We start from the raw sequence: 21,418 nt of genomic DNA, 5'->3' as shown, positions 1-21,418 counted from the left end.
TGTCAGGCGCCGCTCAGCAAACGCCGTACACCCCAGTAGGGCTTACGTCACTCCTCCTTCCCACACGTCTCATCAGGCGGCGGCTCCACAATCTCAATCAACAACCGTCCGATTCTACACCCCCTTCCTGATCAACATCAACGGCTCCAGTTTAAAGTGCCCATTTTATCCATATTTGCGACTGTGTGCGTGTGTACGTGTATATATAAACCAAAAGGCAAAGCAAAGCAAAGAAAGAGAAAGAGAGAAGGGAAGTGTGGTGGTGCCGGCCAGCCGACAATTACGGGAGGTTGTGTGGGTCCCTCCACTTTTATATGCACACATAGTCATTTGTTGTGTTTGTTCCCTTTTCATTAACGTTTTTTGAGTTTGAGTTCGACTTGGTACTTTGGTTTGGTTTCATGATGGCGTCTTCTTCTTCTTCGGCTTCTCGCGAGGGGCACTACAGAGGCGTGAGGAAGCGACCCTGGGGACGCTACGCCGCCGAAATACGTGACCCCTGGAAGAAAACACGTGTCTGGTTGGGCACATTCGATACTCCCGAGGAGGCCGCCCTCGCCTACGACGGCGCCGCACGCTCCCTCCGCGGCGCCAAGGCCAAGACCAACTTTCCCCCGGCGCCCGCCCTCTGTCTCGACCTCAACGCCCCCTCTTCCGATCACCGCTGGCCCAACGTCCCCTCCCGCACCCTCGTCCTCACCGAGTTCCTCCACACCGCCGTTCTCAAAGACATCGAACCGCCGCAGCCTCTCCCTCCCGCCTCCCCCGCTCTCCGCCGCGCCGACGTTTCTGTTCCTCTCGGTGGCAGTGTTCAGGTGGTGGACAGCTCCCAGACGGCGTCGTTTTTGGGACTGGTTCGGCGCGGGATCCCCATCGACTTGAACGAGCCTCCACCGGTGTGGCTTTGAGTTGTTGGTGGAAGTTCTGACTAGGTTTTTTTTCATGTCGTCGTTTTGCGTTCCGTAGCATCTAATTTATCTACTATGTTTTTAAATTTTGCCTCACCTATTAGCCTTGTACGTTCATGGTGGAGGAGTCGTATCTATCTGTCCATGTGAGTCTATCTAACATTAGGTTAATGGAAGAAAAACGCTATGATATGATATCATATTGTATATACATTTATTTTCCTTATCAATGACTCTACGAATTTTGTACTACTTTGTTGATTCGCGGATCCAGTTAAAGTGGTTTATGTTGTTAGTAGAAAATATTCACCGTTTTTCCATGATTGAAAGCATTTTTTGGTTGTGTTGGTGCTACTCTCCTTACTTTATTATTCAGCTTTGGCGCTTTTGGAATGTTGGGCGGCGTAGTAGACAAGCCAGGAGGGATTGCCAACCGTTGATGCGCCTGGGACCACCTGCGAAACACAAAGCACGCGCGTGTCTCTTCCCACGCGCGTGAGTGCTTTCTCTGTGGGGAGCGGGAACTGCGAAGCGAGCGTGTGGGTATCAGCATGATGGCATTCCCTTTCTAGTCAGACCTCTGCTTCCTATCATTTTTGCAGCGTATATTTTCCCCAACCCTTAGACCCATTCGCTATCCAAAGCGCGTACCATTCACGCACCTCCCCTCCTTCATTAATATTCCTTTTATGTACTTCTATTTCCACATCAAACCTACTCTAACCAAATTTTAAAACAACTACTTTTTTCTTTTTCAGCCGTCCAAATTACTATTAACGCAAATTATGCATTTATATAGTAGTGCTAATTTTCATGAAGAATTATACCCAATATACAAAAAATACTAGTTTTTTTGCTAAACAATACATCAAATTTATCAGACCAAGAATTCTTATAATATAATACATAATAATATTTTAAAAGAATGATTATGTTTTGTTTTTGGTGAACAGGAAATGGTTTGAAGCAGTGAAAGCGAAAGTGTGTTAGTGTTGTTGGGGTTTTGCCCACTCTGCATAGGATGTTGATGAAAAGCTAACACAGTGTGCATTTTAACTTTTGTGTCTTGGATACTTGGCATAGCACAAGAAGGAAACAGTATTACGTGATTAATGGAAATAGTTTATGAGGAAATGGTGAGTACTGCATTTTTTGAGGAATCAGGCACCACCGCACTGTTAATATGCCGGCTTTTTAAACTTATTTTCTCGTTCTCTGTGTTATCAAATCACCCCACATTTTCATTCATCACTTCTTAGATAAAGGTTCATACTTCTTTCACCTTTTACATTTTCCTTCTTTTATCAAGTATTCATCGTATGCACAACTTCCCTCTAACCCTTCTGTCTCTCCCACTGCTGTCATTTTGATGGAGCTAACATCAAACAAAAACCTGAAAAAAAATTATGTTCAATTACTATATTATAAGAAATTTCTATGAATTTAGTTATAATTAGAATAGGAAAGTATTTTTCAAGGTAAATGACAAATGGAAGAGCAATTATAGACCACGAATAATGAAATAAAATGTACTATAAGATTTGATAACATTTTTTTAAAGATATTTTTTTAAGTTGTCGTATTACACTGTCTGAAGTTAATGTACGGTACGACCTTATAATTTGAGAAGGTTTAGGACAACTCATTATATGACCTTATAAACCGAATTTTGGTATACACTAATATATTACATGAACTCAAATATCAAAAGGTGGAAAATATCTAAACACACTTATGTATAATGTTTACTTAACTAATCATCATACCTAAAGAACAATTAAAGCAAGGTTAAAAATGTCATATTCTATCCCTGATATCCTCATAGGTCAAGACTAATTAATAATAATATGAATAGATAATTAATTGAAAATATTTATTTCATTCATTTATTACTAATGTCTTTACTGACTGACACAACATTCCTCCATAACAAAAAATGATATCAGTCAAAGAAGACCAAAGACTTTTAAAGACCCAAGACCAGTGAGCAACGTATCACATGATTTTACCAGGATCATCTTGGTCTTATAACAACATAAAATTATATGAATACTTTATCTCTGTAGTTTGTTAGTAGTTTGTTAGTTCAATAATTAACTGTTAACTATTAATATTGGACTAATTAACTCTTAATATTGTTAGATATGTCTATTTCTATGTGTGACCACTTACTCTTTCTATGTGTGACTTCCCCACATTTTTGCAAATGTCTTTTGAAGTGAACATTAAGAATCTACACCTTGTGACAAAATCCTTACAAACCCTTATTATCATAACTTTAAAAATAAATAAATTAATGTGACTTTGAACTTTCACTCTCACAAGGGATTGAATATTTTTCTCTATGCACAACAAGTGTTTATACTCCTATAGCATCTAAAGCTATAGATATACAAATCATACTTTGTCCTTTCATGTTATGATTTCCAAAACCAAAACCAACGTAAGCATGTTTTTCCTTTTCTATCTACCATTGTATAGTGTCCATTTAGATTAATCATATTCAAACAATAAAAGTATTTTCTTATTATATTATAGAGTAAGCACTTAAAAAAAACTATGATAAGAGAAAATATTATTCATGTGATTTATAAAAGATATATCACAGAACAATGATTCATATGTATGATCACAGACCCACATAAATTGATTAAAGACCACTCAACGGGTTAATTAACTAGTATTAGATTGTTTTATTTAAAAAAATGTTTTTGAATTTCAACTTAGAATATATATTTAAATTTAATATTAAAAAAACTTATTGTATCTACAAAGAAAATTTAAAATGAGTGAAATTTTGGGAATTTAAAAAAAATGAATTAATACGGCATCAAATAGTTAAATTGAAAAAACTGTAACTTTTTCACTTCTAACTTTAAAATCTCTAAAATATTTTTTACATACATGAACTATATAAACATGTTACGATTGTGTCATGTAAATTATTAATAATATGTTTAATATTTACTTTTTCTATTTATTATATTTTTTTCTATTTCATTCTATGTTTTAAAATATTTTAATTTGATTTAACTTTTAAAAAAATCAATACAATAATTTTCTTTAATCGCAACTTTACTACATTAATACTTAAATTACTCATATCACATACTATTTCTATTAATAAATTAATTTGACTAATAATAAGCCATATATGTTGTTTATTTAAAAACGCTCAAAATAGTAAAATAAAATTTATAAAATAAACTATTAAACTTAATATAAAATAATTCAGTAAGGAAACCGACTTAAAGAACAAAATTAAATTATACTATTTTTTTCAATAAAATGGAATGTTAAAGTAACAGAGTATCAATATCTTTATGAATAAAATTAAGAGTATAGTCATTAATTTTGTTTTGACAGCACAGTGATTAAAATGACGAGAAGTATTTTGAAAAATGTAGTGAATGATGGTGATGATGAGAAAGGAAATAGGTGGGTGAACATTTATAGGGTGAAACTATACATAGATACATCTAAGCCTAGGATGTGACCCAAGGAAGCCCATTGATTGTTCCTTTCCTTGCGTGCCCAAAGGAGTAATATAAAAAATAAAAATGAAAAAGAAGATGAAAGTGATTATAAATATAATATAAGATAGGGTTTGAAATAAAAAAGAAATTAGGTGAAAGTGAAATAGCTTGGGTTTTTGTGAGGTGAAGCAGTGATATTATTATGGGGAGAATGTGACCGATTCAAACCCAGTTGTCAGGAGCACACAGTTGAGTGACAAAAAGACGCAAGACTGCAAAAGTGCAACACCCCACCATCCCCACACGCAACAATTACTATAATTACTTCTCTTTATCACTCTATTAATATAAAACTTATGTTAATATTTTTTTATTTCTCCATCATAATACTACTATTTTAAGTTTGGTACACAAATCCATGTGCTCTTATTTTATTGGTAATTGGTAATATTTGGATACATAAAATACGAAAAAAACCGTCATGAGGACACAGCACTGAAGCTGCTCCACCTGCACCCAGCCGGCCGTCATTTCAAACCAACACAACACAACTCTCTCTCTCTTTCTCTCTCTCTCTCTCTGCCGTGTCTGATTTGACCCTTCTTCCATGTGGTCCCTTTTTTCCTCTTACTATGTTTTTATTATTATTATTGTGGGGCGGTGCTGTGGGGCCCACGCGGTGAGAGGAAAACGTGGCGTGCTTCTGGTGAGAAGCCCCATCACCACCGAATCTGTCGGCACCCCACACGTCACGCTGCTTCTCTCTCCTACATTGTCACACGCAAAGCAACGCACCTCGTTTTGTTCTTTTTCCTTTATCCAAAATACATTGTGCAGACACGAAAACTTAGTTAGGTCTTTTCTTTGGTCCTTCCTTTCACTGTTTCCCCTCCTTCCCTTCTGCTTGTCATTGTCGCTATTCTTTTGTCCTGCATCTCCTGCTGCCGTCTACTCTTCATTGACTGCGGCGGCGCGCCGATGTCGTTTTAATCATCACTTTCTCTCTCTCTCTCTCTTAGTCATTAATTAATTAACTAATCAATAGATCTATGCTACAAAGGAAATAGCTGTTCATATCTCATGCCATGAATGCATCATTATGTGTTCACACGTCATGCAACATGTAGGCATGCTATGTCACGATGTTCATCGTTGGCCTTTGTTGTTGACCGCAGCTGATCCTCATCCCATCAACATATCAAAGGTGGGGAATGCAGGTTTAGACCAACCAAACCATTCTTTGTCACTTTCTTCCTTTTCATTTTGGAATATTCTTCTATTACATCACATCTATTTCTATTTTATTTCACATATTTTTAAATATCATTAAGTGTGAAAGACAATATTCAGAACATTCTTCTTTACTAACTATTACTTATATGATTAAGTGCTTACTTTACTGTAATGTTTCAATTCTCAACTAATTCAATGTCTTCTTCTTGAGGTTAATTCGAACTGTTTGCTACAGCGGATCTATTTATAAAAGTGATGAGTTCTTATTTTAAATCATTATAATTTCAATACAACATGTACCCTGGTTGAATTATGATTATAAGAAAAATAAAATGGGTGTATTTTCTAAATTTATCTTTAAATTGGTTTTAAGAACTGATATAAGAGCATGATGGATTAGAAATAATAATTAAAATGCTGAGGATAATAAGATTTTTTTTTCCAAGTTTTTGACGATTATGAATTTATTTTTTTAATTCTTGTTTATCCTGTGTTACAAGGAAAAAGGAAAAAACACCTATCTTTCTTCTAAATTCAAAATTGAGGCTACAGTTGATGATTTCATTACGAATGTTGGCAAAATATCCTTGCAAATTTGGTAAAAATATTATATTATTTGATGTTTGTATTGTTGTTGACTTGCTTGTCTAGAGTTTAAGTGTGTTTCTTTAGTGATTGTTAGCTATTACTTTGATGAATTAAAATTTAATAATTTATGGATAATACATAATCGTTAAATCATTTTACTCGTCATTTAAATTGAGAAAGGTTATTACTAAATAGGTAAATTAACTTGTTGATTTTAACTGTATGGAAATGTTTAAATTTATTAAAATTGATTATGTTCACTTACAATATAGAGGCAAGTCAAATTGAATGAACACATTAATAATGAGATGTATCAAGAGGTGAATGAAATATCTGTTTCCCCATTTTAATAATGATATTTTCTAGATGGTTTCACTTCTAATCACTTTCTAGTGTGTATATAATATTATTATTATGGTCTCTTTTAATCTCTGGCTAAATAACTTTTTAATCTTGATTGATGAGAGTAATGATAGAAGTCAAATCTTAACCTATCAGTCAAGATACTACAATATTCTATTTCTTTATTTAAAAAGCTGTGTTTAGTAAAAACATTTTAAAAATTGTTATTCAATAGTGACTTTTAACTGTTAATATATTTAAATTATTAATGAAGTTAAATTTTAAAAAATAGAATAATCATTCCAATATTTAGAAACGTAAAAATATTGAGTCTGACTTTTGTTTAAAAAAAAAAGAACAAAATCTAACTATACAAATGATAAAATTGAAAATTTAATAAGAAATATTTACGACTTGAGTATTATAAAATCAACAAATAATACTTCTCATTTGAATTCTATAAATAAGAGTTAAAGAAATAAAGACTATTTTTTTTTCATTTTCAAAAGTTTTATATTTAGTAATAACAGCTGTGATCAGTGAGACACACGTAAATAACTGAAAAAAATATTTGTTATTATTATATTGTGTAACGTAGTTTTACTTACGTTATGTATTTAAAACTTTTAGTTGTTATATGAATTTTAAATAATTGTTGGGTTATTTTATTTTTATGTGGTGATTCAATATATTTAGATTTAAATACGAATAGTTGATAGTTGTATGGATATGACAGGTGCATATTTTTACGTAAGGGTTAGTAAAAGTATAATATCATGAATATTAATGTGGAATTTTGATAAATGTTCGTTTGTTGTTCGAAAATTTTAATAAAATTGATGACTTTATATATTTGAAAATCCTTAATATCTCTCTGCTTGGCTATTTTGATATATTTTTTATTAAACCAGATTTATTCTCTGTAGGATAATTAGTTTAATTTCAATGAAACTGTAAAAAGGTGAGATCGATTAAAGTATGTACGACTGTTTATAATAAATAAAAGGAATTATACGAGAAAACATATATTTTTCTATTCAATTCAAGGTGCATTAGTTTGCATATGAATTGAGTCTGAAAAGTTTGAGGTCCCTAGGGTCAGTAGGTCCTGGAGAACAGGCTTGATTGAGATGACCCTTTTTTTCTCTTCAGCTCTATTATTTTCTATTTCATCAAATTTCTCCTGGTACTCTTTATTTTAATTTTTATATCATGTTTTTTATTATTTAACAAACATCACAATAAATTTTTAATAAACTATGAAAATCTTAGCATAAAAGATAATAGTTTTGATTAGCTTCAAACATATTTTAGTTGTGGTTGTGTGTGTTGTTGTGAGGATAGGGAGTGTAAAATACATAATATTATTTGGTCAAAAGAGTACTAAAGGTTTAATTAGAGATATTAGATGAAGGCAATCCCAGGGAGAGATTCGTAGGACCCATGAACCAAAATGTACAATGTTCATAACAAAATGAAAGTGGGTTCTTAGCTTCCATAGAGTCAAGAACATACTATATCTGCTTTTACGCGTACCCCAAATTTTTTTAGATTCTACACTCATTCTTTCTTTATGATTTAAATAACATTCATGTGTGTGTACACCTCATAGTCACTCAAACTAATTATTGCAACCATAACTATACCTAATTATTTCCCTTCAGTTTACTTGGACTTCTAAACAAACCACCAAAGTCAAATTTGTGAACAACTAGAACTGTTAAACATGTGGGTCCACTTTGTTTGAGCTGATTAAGGTATTCAACCATATTCCTGTTTTTTCATCTTAACTTACTTAGACACAAGACTTGTCACTTTGTTATGTTGATTAAATTAGTAATAACATAATTTTAAGAAAGTTTGTCCACATATTTTATATATGATAGTTTCCTCTTATTCTAGAAGTTATGCAACATCTTTTGTTGTCGATTACTTCTAATTGCTTCCTAATATTTTTTTTATAAAGAAAACGTATATCGTGATGTTTATCTACGGTAGATGAAGAAAGTAAAACTTTAATGTTACATAAAAAAAAACTATAAAATGTCATAAAAGGCCAAAATTTCTCCTAAATTAGGTCTTATGTTAGGAATCAGAGCGAAGTTTTTCAGATTGCATGAATAAAAAATGGATTTCTCTGTACATGAGTCATCCTTGCAGTATCTAAGTGCAAAGTGTTTAACCACTATTTCAATCCTTCATTAATATTTTGTTTACCATTATTTCTTAAAATATACTTGTACATTTTTCTTTTGGGGTCTTTAAATATCATGACTTCCTATTTAGATAAATGCAAACTTGTGATATTTAGATAAATTAAAAGAGAAATTAAAAGAGAAAGAAATGAACCATTTGGTATTTGTTTTATACTTATTAGACAATATATTAAATTACAAATTTTCTTTAACTTAATAAGAGACTTCTCACAAATCATCTAGTCCCAACTAGATAGACACACAAAGTAGGTTATGTATTTTAAACATTTGTAACATTTAAAAACAAAAATCACTTTATTGTTATTTTTTGTTTAAATTATACAACATTATGTTGGGTATGAAGTCAAATTGGTCTGACTAGACACATGTTTAGTGAGTGACTTAATCATTATTCCTTTATTATTTTTATTTAAAGAGATTATTGTGCTTGTAATTTTGTACGCAACAGGAAAGAAATAAAACCTAATAATTGTTTGTGTGGATGTAGGTTACAGTTGACGACCGAAACACATTAAATCTTGTGTCGTCTATTCTTTTACAGTAGATTCATGATTGTGTGTTGTTTCTGCATATGTTTTTTTATCACATTAGACATTAGATAACATTATACCTACCTAAGTCTACCCAATCTACGTGAAAAACAACTATGTCTATAAAAGAAAAAGGGCACTAGTTTTATAGCGCATGAAATATTTGAAAAACCACACTTATCTTTCACACCTTATATAATGGACGGCTAAATATTTTAATAGAAATGATACATACTATGGTCGTTATCGTGATTCATGCGATGAACCATAAGCATTGAATGATGATGATGATTTGGCTATGAACACGAAATGAAAAAGCGGGGACCATTCATAGTTTTTTGATAAGGCAGTGGTTTGAATTCAAAAGTTGTTTGTTTGATGGGCCAGTAGGAGATCGTGTTAGTATTTGTCTCATTCAGCCATGACCATGCAGCTGAACAGACATTCCTCAAAGGTCCTATAAAGAATTATCATTTGGCTTTTTTATAAAGTCAATTACTTGATCATTAAATCTTTGTTACATCACTTCCTCCATTTTCATTGCTTCCTCCTTTTAAGGCCATTTCTTTTTATTGGATTCTAGGCTTTATTCGTGAAAGCAAAATGCACCCTATGCACAAATAAAGTTACCTCAAACTTCAACAAAAGGAACACCAAACAGAATTGCAAATCACTCGTCCATTCCAATATCTCCAACGGCCAAGCCACACTTTCAGGCACTTTCAGGTCATACTGGAAACTATGATTGTTAAATATAAAGCAGTCCCACTAACATTTTCTACTGTCATATACTGTTAAACATAGTTTTTAATTCATATGCAGAACCCTTCACCTTCAAAAATACCATACACTATAGCAACAGTGTTTGGTTTGGTTCATGCAAAGAATAAATTTGTGCAGGGGTAGAATATTATACAAGATGAAAAGAAAGAGCAAAATTCATGTTCCAAGTGTTTTTTTATTAACAGGTAGTGACAGTGACAATAGTAATAATAACCCATCACGCATCTCATAAGCATTAGATACAAAGTCTTCTAAATAGGAAAGTCACCATTTAGATGATGATAATAATATCACGATCAGAAATAGTAACTAAAATATAGATTGAAATAACAAATTATGTTTCCATTCACCATTTAAGAATTCGCAATTTTGCTTGGTCATTATGACAGGTTATTATACAATCATTTCATGACACAAATTTCGTAATTCTGCAGAGTTAGTCTTGAGTTGATTACCTTATTCACACGTGAATGAGAAAATTCTGCTTTTACCGGAACTCAAAAGGAAAGCACCAAATAAAGGGAAAAGAAGAAATTTCTCTCATGTAATTTTTTGTTCAACTTGTTTTGAATGAGAAAATTGGGCACAAGAAGTTGAATACTTTACAGTGAGAGAAAGGCAAAGGAATAATTGCATAATTGAGCGTATGAAAGGTTTTTCTCTGCAATATTTAGATTAGCCAAATGCTTGGATAAACAAATAGCTAAGGTATGGAAAACGTGTTGGTTTTTAATGATGCCTGCATTTAGTCAAGTAACTTTCGTCAACCCAACCTTACAATTTAATTTAATCTTACTTTGAATATAAAATGACTAATTATTGTTCCCACCGTGTATTGGTGTTTTTTTTTATTGATAGAAGCCAAAATACCTTATCATTCTCCAACTCCACACCAGATCCACATGCCACGTGCATGTCTCTATTTAGAATTTCAAATTTAGATACTCAAAATCTTATAATTAATTTTCTTATTGTTTTTCTTATAATTCATTTTGCTATTGTTTTCCTTTCTCCTCACTTATTTTATATCATACTTCTGTTTTAATTATTGAAAGATATTGTAAATTGGTAAGAATCTGGTTAATTGATGGTATTGTCAAAAAGTAGCTACCATATATAGAATACAAACTCAGTAGTCACGGAACAATTCACTTCTAAGTTTTAACAATTCATTTCCCACGTTATAAATGGGTCGTCTCTGCTAGTGTTCACAGCTTTTCAATTCAAAGACGTAATCAGAACTCAATGTTTTTTCATCTGTCAAAATCATCATTTCAAGCCTAAAAAAAGGAATTAATCACGATTTTTCCCCTATAATTCAATTTAAAATTTCCACGAGCAAGTAACAAAATTCATACACTACGAAGCATGGGGAACTGGTTCTTCTGTATGAGCACATTTCTTAAAAAAATATTAATGTGAAGATACATTTTTGTTTTACTTCTATTTAATACATTATTTATTATTATGTTTTTTTCTTATTTAGTCATGATTATTAAAAGATAGGGTAGAATGGTCAAATATTCCAAATTCACTAGTTTTGAGGCCATGAAGTTGAAACGCGCCTAGAAAGAGAGTGTGGAATGCGACTTGACGTGAAGGTAGCTTCCGCTTTTACATTGATATTTTTATGATATTTATTCTTTTTCCTTTCTCACAAAAGGTGTTACCTCAATGCACAACAGAAAAATTAAAATTATAATAAGCAACAAAATAATAATAATAATATTATAAAAGATAGCAGCCACCCACACCTAACCAATATTTTAGCATTTGTGCTCAGAGTAATTATTTTCATATTAGTCATTGATTAAGTAATTTTGATTATGATAGTTGTGAACATTATTTGCACAGGGTAAAAATTGGATGAATATTTATTTATTTCATTAATATTTATTTTAGAATGGGTGGTATAATTAAGGTACGTGTGTTTGATTTTGGGTTGGTGAGAGAGTGAGTGTTCCCCAGCCCTGCAAGGAGAATAGCCGCAATGGGTCCCACAAACATATGCCTTTTTTCTTTCTGCCCAAACTTGCCGACCCGCCGGCGTAGCTGTCTGTCTCTGTCCGACACGTCACCTTGATTCGTGCACCCTTTTCTCTTTCTTCCCATTTCCAATCCTTTCATCATTTTCTTATTTATTTCTTCTTCATGCCCATCATTCACTATTTACTTTTCATTTTTTATCCCAACTACCACACTACCATTCAAATTAAATAATCTCATACTTATCAACAACTTTTTTTTATTAAAGATCAATAATTTTTATTTTTTATTTATTTTAATTGTAATAATGATTGTGAAAATACAAAGTTATTTGCCCCCACTGGTTGATGCTTGGCCATAAAGCAGCATCTTCCCATATGAAATTCAAATCAATACCTTATCAAATTCACAAACAAAAGTATGAATAATTGAAAAGTTTAGTTTGACATTTTCTCAATGCAACTTATGAAATGTTACAATCCAGATGAAAGACCTACGCAGCACAGGTATAGAGTGTCCCACTAATACTTTACTTAAGCCTGGTGTTAAGGATAATTAATCATTGCTAGTTACCTAATCTTGCCAATAATTATCCATTTTTCATCAATTTTTTATTCTGTAACTACAACTTTTGTTCAATGTATAACCCAACTAATATAGGCTTTTATTAATTGTAGTACCTATTTTAGTTTAGTACAGATTTGTAAGATCAAAGTCCATTTGCAACATGGAAGTTGCCAATTTCAAATTATATCTGGAATTAATATTATTATTATTATTATTATTATTATTACTATGCTTAATTCGACTTTTGTAATGGAGTTTGACACTTTTGAATTGTTTCTAAATTTCAAATTTCATGAGTTTTGCAATTTAAGTTTAAAAATTAAGCATCTTTTAATTTTTTTTACAGTTGGTCTTATAAATTTTTATTTTACCTTTATCAGCACAGTTGGTCTTTAAATGATGACATGATAAGTCTGAAATCACAAGTTATCCAAGATGAAATATTTTTTTTTTCTTTTAAATGCCCGGAAAATATGATTTAAACAAGAAAAAAGAAAATAATGTATTTAAAATGGGCATAATATTTTGTTTAAAGGTTATAATTTTTTTAGCGATTCTTCTTTATTATTTTCATTCAAATAAGTTAGGTTAGAGAGAGAAATCTTATAACTTCGTTGATAAGCTCATAAAAATTGTCAAAGATTATTTACTAAAATTTCAAAATACGAGAAAAAAAATCAAGACAAGTTAATTTTTAAAAATGTGATTTATTCGTTAGTAGGTTTATAAATTATAGTGTCCGGTAGCCAACAATAAAAAGTAAAGAGAGATTTATATACAATATTTGTTCTAAAAAGGTTGGGAGTGAGTTTTGAAAAAAATTTATTACATTTTGAAGCATATGGTAGATAAAAAAATAATTTTAGATTATTATTTTGTGGATGTTGTGGTTTTTACAGGATATTGTGATGACGTATATTCGAAATATATAATTAAATATCTTAACTTCATTATTTGTATGATAAAATAGATTAAGGTTATTAAGTAGTTAGGAGTGTCTAGCGTATAAAATATTATTTTTGATGTAACATAAGAGAAAAAGAACAATTGATGTTTTCTCTCAACGCATAAGAGCGGTGTATTTGGAGCAAGGAATGAATGGTTCCGTTTGACAAAAAAGGCTTAACATGTACAACTCGGAGGTACCTCACTGAGTTTGTCACCTAACTGAAGGCGCAACTCTGTGACTCGGTCATTGGTGCATGCTATTATGCTCCAATCGATCGTTGTCTACTTGTCACATGAAAATAGAGTTCTATTTTATATAATGTCATAACAACTTTCCTTTTTTTTATTTCTATTCGTTCTTTTATAATAATTTATTATTTACTTCTCTCTTCTCTCCAATAACTAAAACAATCTGAACCAACCCTTCTTTGAAAATATCATTATATTTGTATTGATCTAAGTTCTAATTTAATGGGATCATTTTGAGTGTGTAAACATTTTAATTTTGAAAAAGAACAATTAAAAAGAGAAATTATTTGTATATAATATATACATTTTGATTAATATTATTTTAGAAATATTGATTATGTAGTTTTTTTAATAAAGTTTTATGTAAGAAATCCTGTCATACATAAAAAAAATATTATTAAAAAGTTAAAAAAAAAATATAAAAAACTAACTTAAAACTAGTACATAAGTATAATTAAATTTAAATTTAGATCTATTAGAATATATAGATTTATAATACCTTTTAAGAAAAAATTCTAAAAAACTTATAGATAAAAATCTAATCAAAGCAAATACTCTTATTTTGTATTAACAGACATCTTAAAACCTTTTTAAGAATATCTAGATCTTCTAATAGTTTTAACAACATGATTTTTATTATCACTAAAAAATTATCTCATATCAGTCTTACCTTTTAAATATTTAGCTATAATTTCACAATTTTTTTAAAATAAAACAACACCTAAAGAGAGGATCCTATTATGTTTCACACAAATAATAAAAAGAGCAGGCTTCTTAAATTACAAGTATCTATCTAATCCCATCTAGTTAATTGTATTGAAAGTATAAATAGGTTTTACAAATTCATATTAATTCTTATTAGTGCCACATGATGTATAAATAATTAATTTCCAATTAGTTTACGATGTGATTATTTTTATATCAAAGTTTAAACCTAAATCTACTAGTTTTCATCTGCACCGTCATTTACTTTTCCCGACTAATTTATCGGCGTTCCACATAATCCGACGCATTCGAATTTTGCGTGGCACACAAGTAGGGCAAGGAAGCATTATTCTCATCACCAATATCAATTATGCACTAAACTAACATTACTTTTGGCTTCTCCACTATTTTTTATTTTTGTACTAATTTTCCTGTTCCTCATTGCTTAGCTTTTTCATATGTTAGTAACTTTTTCCCCTTTTGTGAAAAACTATTTTTTGGATAGGAAGAAAGTCTGCACAGCCATTAAATGTTAAAGTTCATAGCCATGGATGCATGATGCATCAGCCACCATTTTAAAATTTGCTTTCAGATGAACGCGTAGAAATAAAGTACATAATTATTATTTTTTTGTTTATTTAACGGCTGCCTCATTCACACTGGTGGACCCTTTCAAACCCTTAACCACAAGATCCGGACCCAAACAATGTCAATAGAAGCACAGACAGTTAAATTTATTAAGCATATAATTATATATTTGTCTCTTTTAAGGAAAAAAATTATAACGTAAGTCAATACTTTAAATACAGAGAAAAAAAATAACTCCACAGATTTTACACTCTTCTTTAAATACAAGAAAAAATATATTTGTTTAATGGCAGAGAATGGACGGTGATTGCAACATCTGAATTGTGAAGATGTATGAGAGGCTAACAGGACCACATTGAAGACTTAACTAGGAAAACTCAAAGTGTGTGGGTGGTTGGTGGACAAGGTACGCTAAATGGGAATAAGAAATGAAATGTTTGGTTAGTAGCGAAGCTGTCGTGAACCACGCTTACGTCTTTCATCTCTCCATGTCTCTCCTGCAACTCGGAAATGGATCTTCATCTCATCATTTTATTCTCTCCACAATTTTAAACTTCATATCCAAATTCTTCTGAATCAATTTTATTCTCTCCATTGCCACCTAGTTTATTCAAAACCACAATAAAGTACTAAAACTTAAGCACTCTAAGTATACCAACAATCTTCAACTTCAACCTCCCAAAAGCTTCCCAAACTATGCATTACGTCATGTGTGTTCCAAAATCATATTAGTTAAACATAATATTATTACATTGAATCATCGCATATCAAGAATTCAATGCTTCCATAACGATATAGACAAATTTTGGTGACTGAAGTGAGATGAGTGTAATAAAATAAATTTATTAATCAAAAGTTAATCAGAACATATAAAACACAATTGTTACTATGTTTTTCTATCATTTCACTGTTCATTTTATATAACGTCGTCAAGTCTATCCTGTATTTTTTGTTATTTTCTTTCACTTTCTTGTTTTATGTCTTTTTTTTTATGTATGCATACGATACACTCATTCTTCACCCAACAATATAATACAACTATCAATATAAAATGAGAAACATGAAAAAAATTAGATATGATAATAGAGTCTATTTTAGATGTTAGATGGACCAATAACACACTAATTGATATTTATGGAACCATTCACAAATATCTATACTTACTCACGATATATATATATATGTCAACATGAGAAATATCTTGTAGATCTTACATTAACTAGATAAAAAAAACCAATTTATAACATATAGATGGAGACAATCTTCACCTTACAAGAAGTCAGTTTTGTGATGATAAATTATGTTTAAATTTATTTTTTTAATATATTATCAAAGTCGCATATTGTTTTCCAATAATAAACTGAAACTTATTGATGGAAGTATGTATTTTTTGTCTGATTGATACGTTTCTTTATGAAATTTAGGAGAGGTTTAATATGATAGTTGTGACAAGAGTCACGTGTTCCATGAAAAATAACGTAAAATAGTTTGATAAAAAACATTATAAAACACAGTTTAATTTCTAACAGTTAATCAATCCACAATTCACGTTCTTTTATACCAAGCCTCTTGAATAAGGAAATTTCAATTCTGCTCTTTGAAAGCTCAAGATTGGACATCTATTGTGGATCTAGAGGGTTGTTGAGTTTTTCTCCCTTTTTTGTTATAGTTTTTGCTACTAGATTTTTTTAAAGTTTTTTTATTATTTGAATGTTCATATTATAAAAGGTGATTGAGTGTCTTTGTAAATAAGTAAGAAAAATATTATATAATATTTTTATCATTTTCCTTTCTCTCTCTCTTTTTTCATCTTTCTTCTTTTCTGCATGCTTGCATATGATCCACCGATCTTGCATGCACTATCACTGTTAAACGAGAGAGATAATAGAAAAAGTTCAATATGGGTGAATTAAAGAATGATGGTGTTTATACATTACCTTTAATTCAAATTTTAAAACGAGATAAATTACTTGAAATTGATTTTCATAGAAAATAAAAATGTCTCAATCTCGAATTTACTTAAGACAACGTTTAAAATGGATTATTGTGCTCTAATTATTATCTATTTTAAAAGTTGATGTTTCTATCGTAATTTTATTCTTAAAATACCAACACAACAACGTATCCTTCCACTCCCTCGTGACATGCGTTTTAGGAATTATAAATGATATGTTTTCCTTTTGATAAAGTCAAACAAAATAACGATAGATGCCAAATTTTCTTTGGTGTGATTAGTTTAATAAGGTTACGAAGAAAGGAGAGGAAAGAAAAACAGAAAACAATACAGTAGGATTCAACGAATCAAAACATCTAAAAGATACACTTCGTCATAAATGGTTAATTTTAATTTTGTGTTGCACAATTATTCTTCATGAGAATTAGTCCTGTTTAAAGTATACGCTGGAAGTAGATGTTTTGTAAAAGAGATTTATTTTTAAAGAATTGATTGCGTATTGAATATATCTGATCGCGTTATGGTTGCTCTCTCTCTCTTTTTTGGGTGGGTTTGGCAAGGAACCTTCGTCCTTTGTGGAATTAACTAATGTTTCATCATTCGTTTCGGCCGCAAAGTCATCTAATCAAGATAAAGTCACATGTTCAGTTTCGACCAAATTTAAGGGTTCCAAAATATTTAAACTTCAACGTGCCGTTCAAAGATATAATAAAACTCCACTCAGTTATACAATTTTACCTTACATAAGGTACACATATCCTTATATAGTAAACATTGAGTGAAACATAGTGTGGATTATAAAATATACAAAATACTTTTATTTACATTTGAGAAAACTAAATGAAAACAAACATATACTGTAAAAGGAAAAATATTTAATGTGAATGCTGGTTAAACGTAGAAAAGATATTTGGCTTATTAAAATAGTTAATCGAATATTATGAAAAGGATTAAAAGTAATAAAAAGTTGAGATGCGGTGAAGGAGATTAAAAATTGCGTTGGTAGTGATGATGGTATGGTGGTAACAGATGGATTTGTTTGAGATGTGTAATGAGGAAGAAACGTAAAATGGATCCGTTATCTGGTGTCACATCTGTAAAGAAATAGAAAGAATTAAAAGGAGAATAGATTTTAGGATGGAAGGAATGAGTGTGGCAGTGGGACACGTGTGGTGTGACCTTCTACTTTTGAAGAGAGAAGCAGGGCCGGGGCCAGCTGTCACGTGGCGGCAGGTCAAGAAATCAACGCCACAACAACGACCATTACTACCAATTCCTATCCCTATCCATTTTTTCATTCTAAAACAACAATTCTAAAACTACTTCACAATCAACATCATCACAATTTTTCCTGTTAAATTCATTCAACCAAGAACATTACACCTTACAGAATACTACTCGCCACTAATCAAAACCAAAAATAATAACCGTATCTTCATTTAAGAAACAACAGCATCAAACCGACGCTTCGGTTCTTCTTCTGTCGCAAAAAATACAGACAATCATATGCCTACCTATTCACATACTACTATTCTTTTTCCTTTCCTTTCTGTTATTTGAGCTCATCGGACGCTGCTATTTTCTCTACTTATAAAAAACCTAAAGAGAAATTCATAATCCGAAAAACAAAAATCAAAATTAAAAAAAAAAAAAAAAACTCAAGGGTGTCAGATTCCGGATCAGGCCATCTCCTGTGGAGGAGGGTGGTTAAGGTCAAGATCGAAAATTCTAGAACCGTTCCCCTTAACATCGCCTTCGCTGTGGTTCAGATCGATCACGGAGGACGAGTCGGAGTCGCTCGTCGTCGCGTGGAACTCACTCGCCGCAACGGGATGCTGATTGTAGCCAAACCCAAAGCCACGTGGACCGCCCAAACCGGCGCGTAGGACAGCGTCGAAGTACAAAACCTGGTTGGCCGCCGCCGGGAAAACGGGAAACTGTTGCTGGAAGGGGAAGCGTGCAGCGGAGATCGCGGCTGGGGCGAGGTTGAGGTCAAGCGGGGAGGAATCGGCGGCGACATCGCGGTCGCGGCTGGAGGACTCGACGGTGCTGCTCTGGCTAGGGCTGGCGTTCTTGACATTATTATCGGATGGAGGAGGGAAATTGGTCTTGGCCTTGGGGCCGCGAAACTCGCGAGCGGCGGCGTCGTAGGCACGCGCCGCTTCCTCCGCCGTATCGAAGGTGCCGAGCCAAACGCGGCTCTTCTTGCCGGGATCTCTAATCTCAGCGGCGTATCTCCCCCAGGGCCTCTTCCTGACTCCTCGAAAATGCGCCTCCTTGACTCCGGCGTTACCGTTAGTGTTAACCTTAACGGCAGTGGTCTTGTCCCTGGGAGCCATAATAGCTTTGATTGAATTTAATTTTGGTTTGTGTGAGAGAGTGAGAAGAGAGAGAGAAAAGAAAGAGCATAGATGATGGATGCAGCCGAGTAGGAGGGAGCAGGTGGGTTTTTATAGATTAGAGGGGATGGGATGGATGGGCCATGCATGATGGATGATGAATCAAGAGGAAGAGAGAGACAGAGTCAACGATGAATTTGACTGGGATGTGGGAGATGGAAATTACCATTGTAGTCCCCAAGTTACAAAGTTACGTGGCATGTGGGTTGTCCAGAGAGACAGCAGACAAAGCAGTTGGTTTGGTCTCATCATCACATCCTCCACCCCACTTATCCTATGCCTCCGGACAACCCTCTCTCTCTCTCTATCATAAATCATTTATTAATTGATTTCTAAGTATTTATTCTGTGGTTAGCGTTTTTATGGGGTCGTCTGGTGGTGATTTGTCTGAATACGGGCAGCTTTTTATTTTATGGAATATTGAATTTTGAAAGTGCAAAACATTTAATTTAATAAAAGAAAAGTGTGTGGATTTGAAAATGGGGAAGGGGAGAGGATAGGGATGGATGGATAGTGTAGTAGTACGTAGAAAAGTTGTCGGCGGAATCTTCTGTCTCGGCGCGTGACTTGATAGTTGGATCTAAAATGAATTATTGGTTGATTTGAGAATGATTTTGAAAAGAAAGAGGGTGGTGGCTGCTGGGTGGCTGGCTGCTATTGTTTATGGGCATGGGAACCGCTCACTCGTTCCCTCTCCCAATCACATCCACACGGATCAAGACATATCAATCTGCGGCGGCTAATTATATTATTATTCCAAACCAATCACTCACCCACTCATGCTTCAACGCCTCTTCCTTACCCTCACTCCACTATCTATTTTCATTCCCCTTTTCTTTCATCTTCATTCCCCACTTTTTCTCCCTTTTCTTCTTTTTTTACCTTGTATTTATTTACACACAAATCACTATCTATTTCCTCAAACATAACTTCTGCTACACTCCTACCCATCAATTCAATACTTAAATTAAGTTAAGTAACTTTTCAGGAATAAGGGACTCTTCAATTTCCTCTCCCTCTACTAAAACCATCTTATAACTACTGTGTATTATCTGCAGTTTCGTAAACGTCTATATGTTTGGGCAAAAACAAAAATCCTAAATATCCCAAGTTTTGAGACCAAAGAAATCATGTCAACTCCCTCCAATAATTAATTTCCACTTTCCAAGACACCATGATTACAAACCTTATCTTTCATGATAATTTCATGCATAGTTTGTATCATTTTCTTAATCACTAATACAAATACATGTTAGCTTCTGATTTACACATATTTTAACCTTGTAATATTTATTATATTTGTGTTTTATTTTTTTAAATAAGATAACTATTATATCATACTTTAAGACCTTAATCACAAATCAATTTAATAAAAATATCATTCCATAAGTGTGCTTGTTTTTATTTTGAAACTTCAAGTGAAAATATTTTGACAGTTTTTATTTGAAACTTAAATGAAAATATTTTAATAGTTTTTTAATTTCAAACTTTAAAGTAAAAATATTTTAAGTTGGATAAAATTAATATTAGAATATACCATGTGAAAAATAATAAAATAATTAATACAAAATTCAAGAGTTTTAAATTAACTTAAAATGAAATCATAAATATTTTAAAATATATTTTTATCAATAAAAATAATGATTTTTACTTTGATTTTTTTTATCTCTGCCCATTGTATGATGGAACACAATATTTTTAACGAGTATTTTTAATAAGATAAATTACTCTTTAATTAAAAAAAACATATAATCAGATAATTTTATCTTCTAATATATAAAAATGCTTAGCTCTTCATATATTTATGTAACTTCAATACTTAAAATAACTAACATGGAAATTTATTTTTAACTTTTCAATTATTATTTTTTAAATATTTTGATTCTTATTTAAAAGTCAGGATTGTAATTATATAATAAAAACGCTTTCAAGATTTCTTTGGATTA

General features: G+C 32.0%; 2 protein-coding genes across 2 annotated transcripts; one reads left to right on the top strand and one right to left on the bottom strand.

Moving 5' to 3' along the window:
• Positions 1-218: 218 nt before the first annotated feature.
• LOC137832563 (ethylene-responsive transcription factor 12) lies at positions 219-1,160 on the top strand. Its single transcript, XM_068640783.1, has one exon. The coding sequence runs from the start codon at positions 402-404 to the stop codon at positions 906-908; it is 507 nt and encodes a 168-aa protein (XP_068496884.1). The 5' UTR covers positions 219-401; the 3' UTR covers positions 909-1,160.
• A 17,323-nt stretch (positions 1,161-18,483) lies between these two features.
• On the bottom strand, positions 18,484-19,508 carry LOC137832570 (ethylene-responsive transcription factor 11). Its single transcript, XM_068640795.1, has one exon. It carries the CDS (start codon positions 19,410-19,412, stop codon positions 18,753-18,755), a length of 660 nt encoding a protein of 219 aa, XP_068496896.1. The 5' UTR covers positions 19,413-19,508; the 3' UTR covers positions 18,484-18,752.
• Between the last annotated feature and the right edge of the window lie 1,910 nt (positions 19,509-21,418).

This window comes from Phaseolus vulgaris, chromosome 6 (assembly GCF_000499845.2).
Source record: "Phaseolus vulgaris cultivar G19833 chromosome 6, P. vulgaris v2.0, whole genome shotgun sequence".
Taxonomy (NCBI): Eukaryota; Viridiplantae; Streptophyta; class Magnoliopsida; order Fabales; family Fabaceae; genus Phaseolus; species Phaseolus vulgaris.
The sequence above is the reverse complement of the archived record's forward strand: the minus strand, read 5'-3'. Positions and strand labels throughout refer to the sequence as shown.

Coding starts and splice junctions, on each gene's coding strand:
- LOC137832570 (XM_068640795.1), bottom strand. CDS start 19,412: ATGGCTCCCAGGGACAAGACCACTGCCGTTAAGGTTAACACTAACGGT.
- LOC137832563 (XM_068640783.1), top strand. CDS start 402: ATGATGGCGTCTTCTTCTTCTTCGGCTTCTCGCGAGGGGCACTACAGA.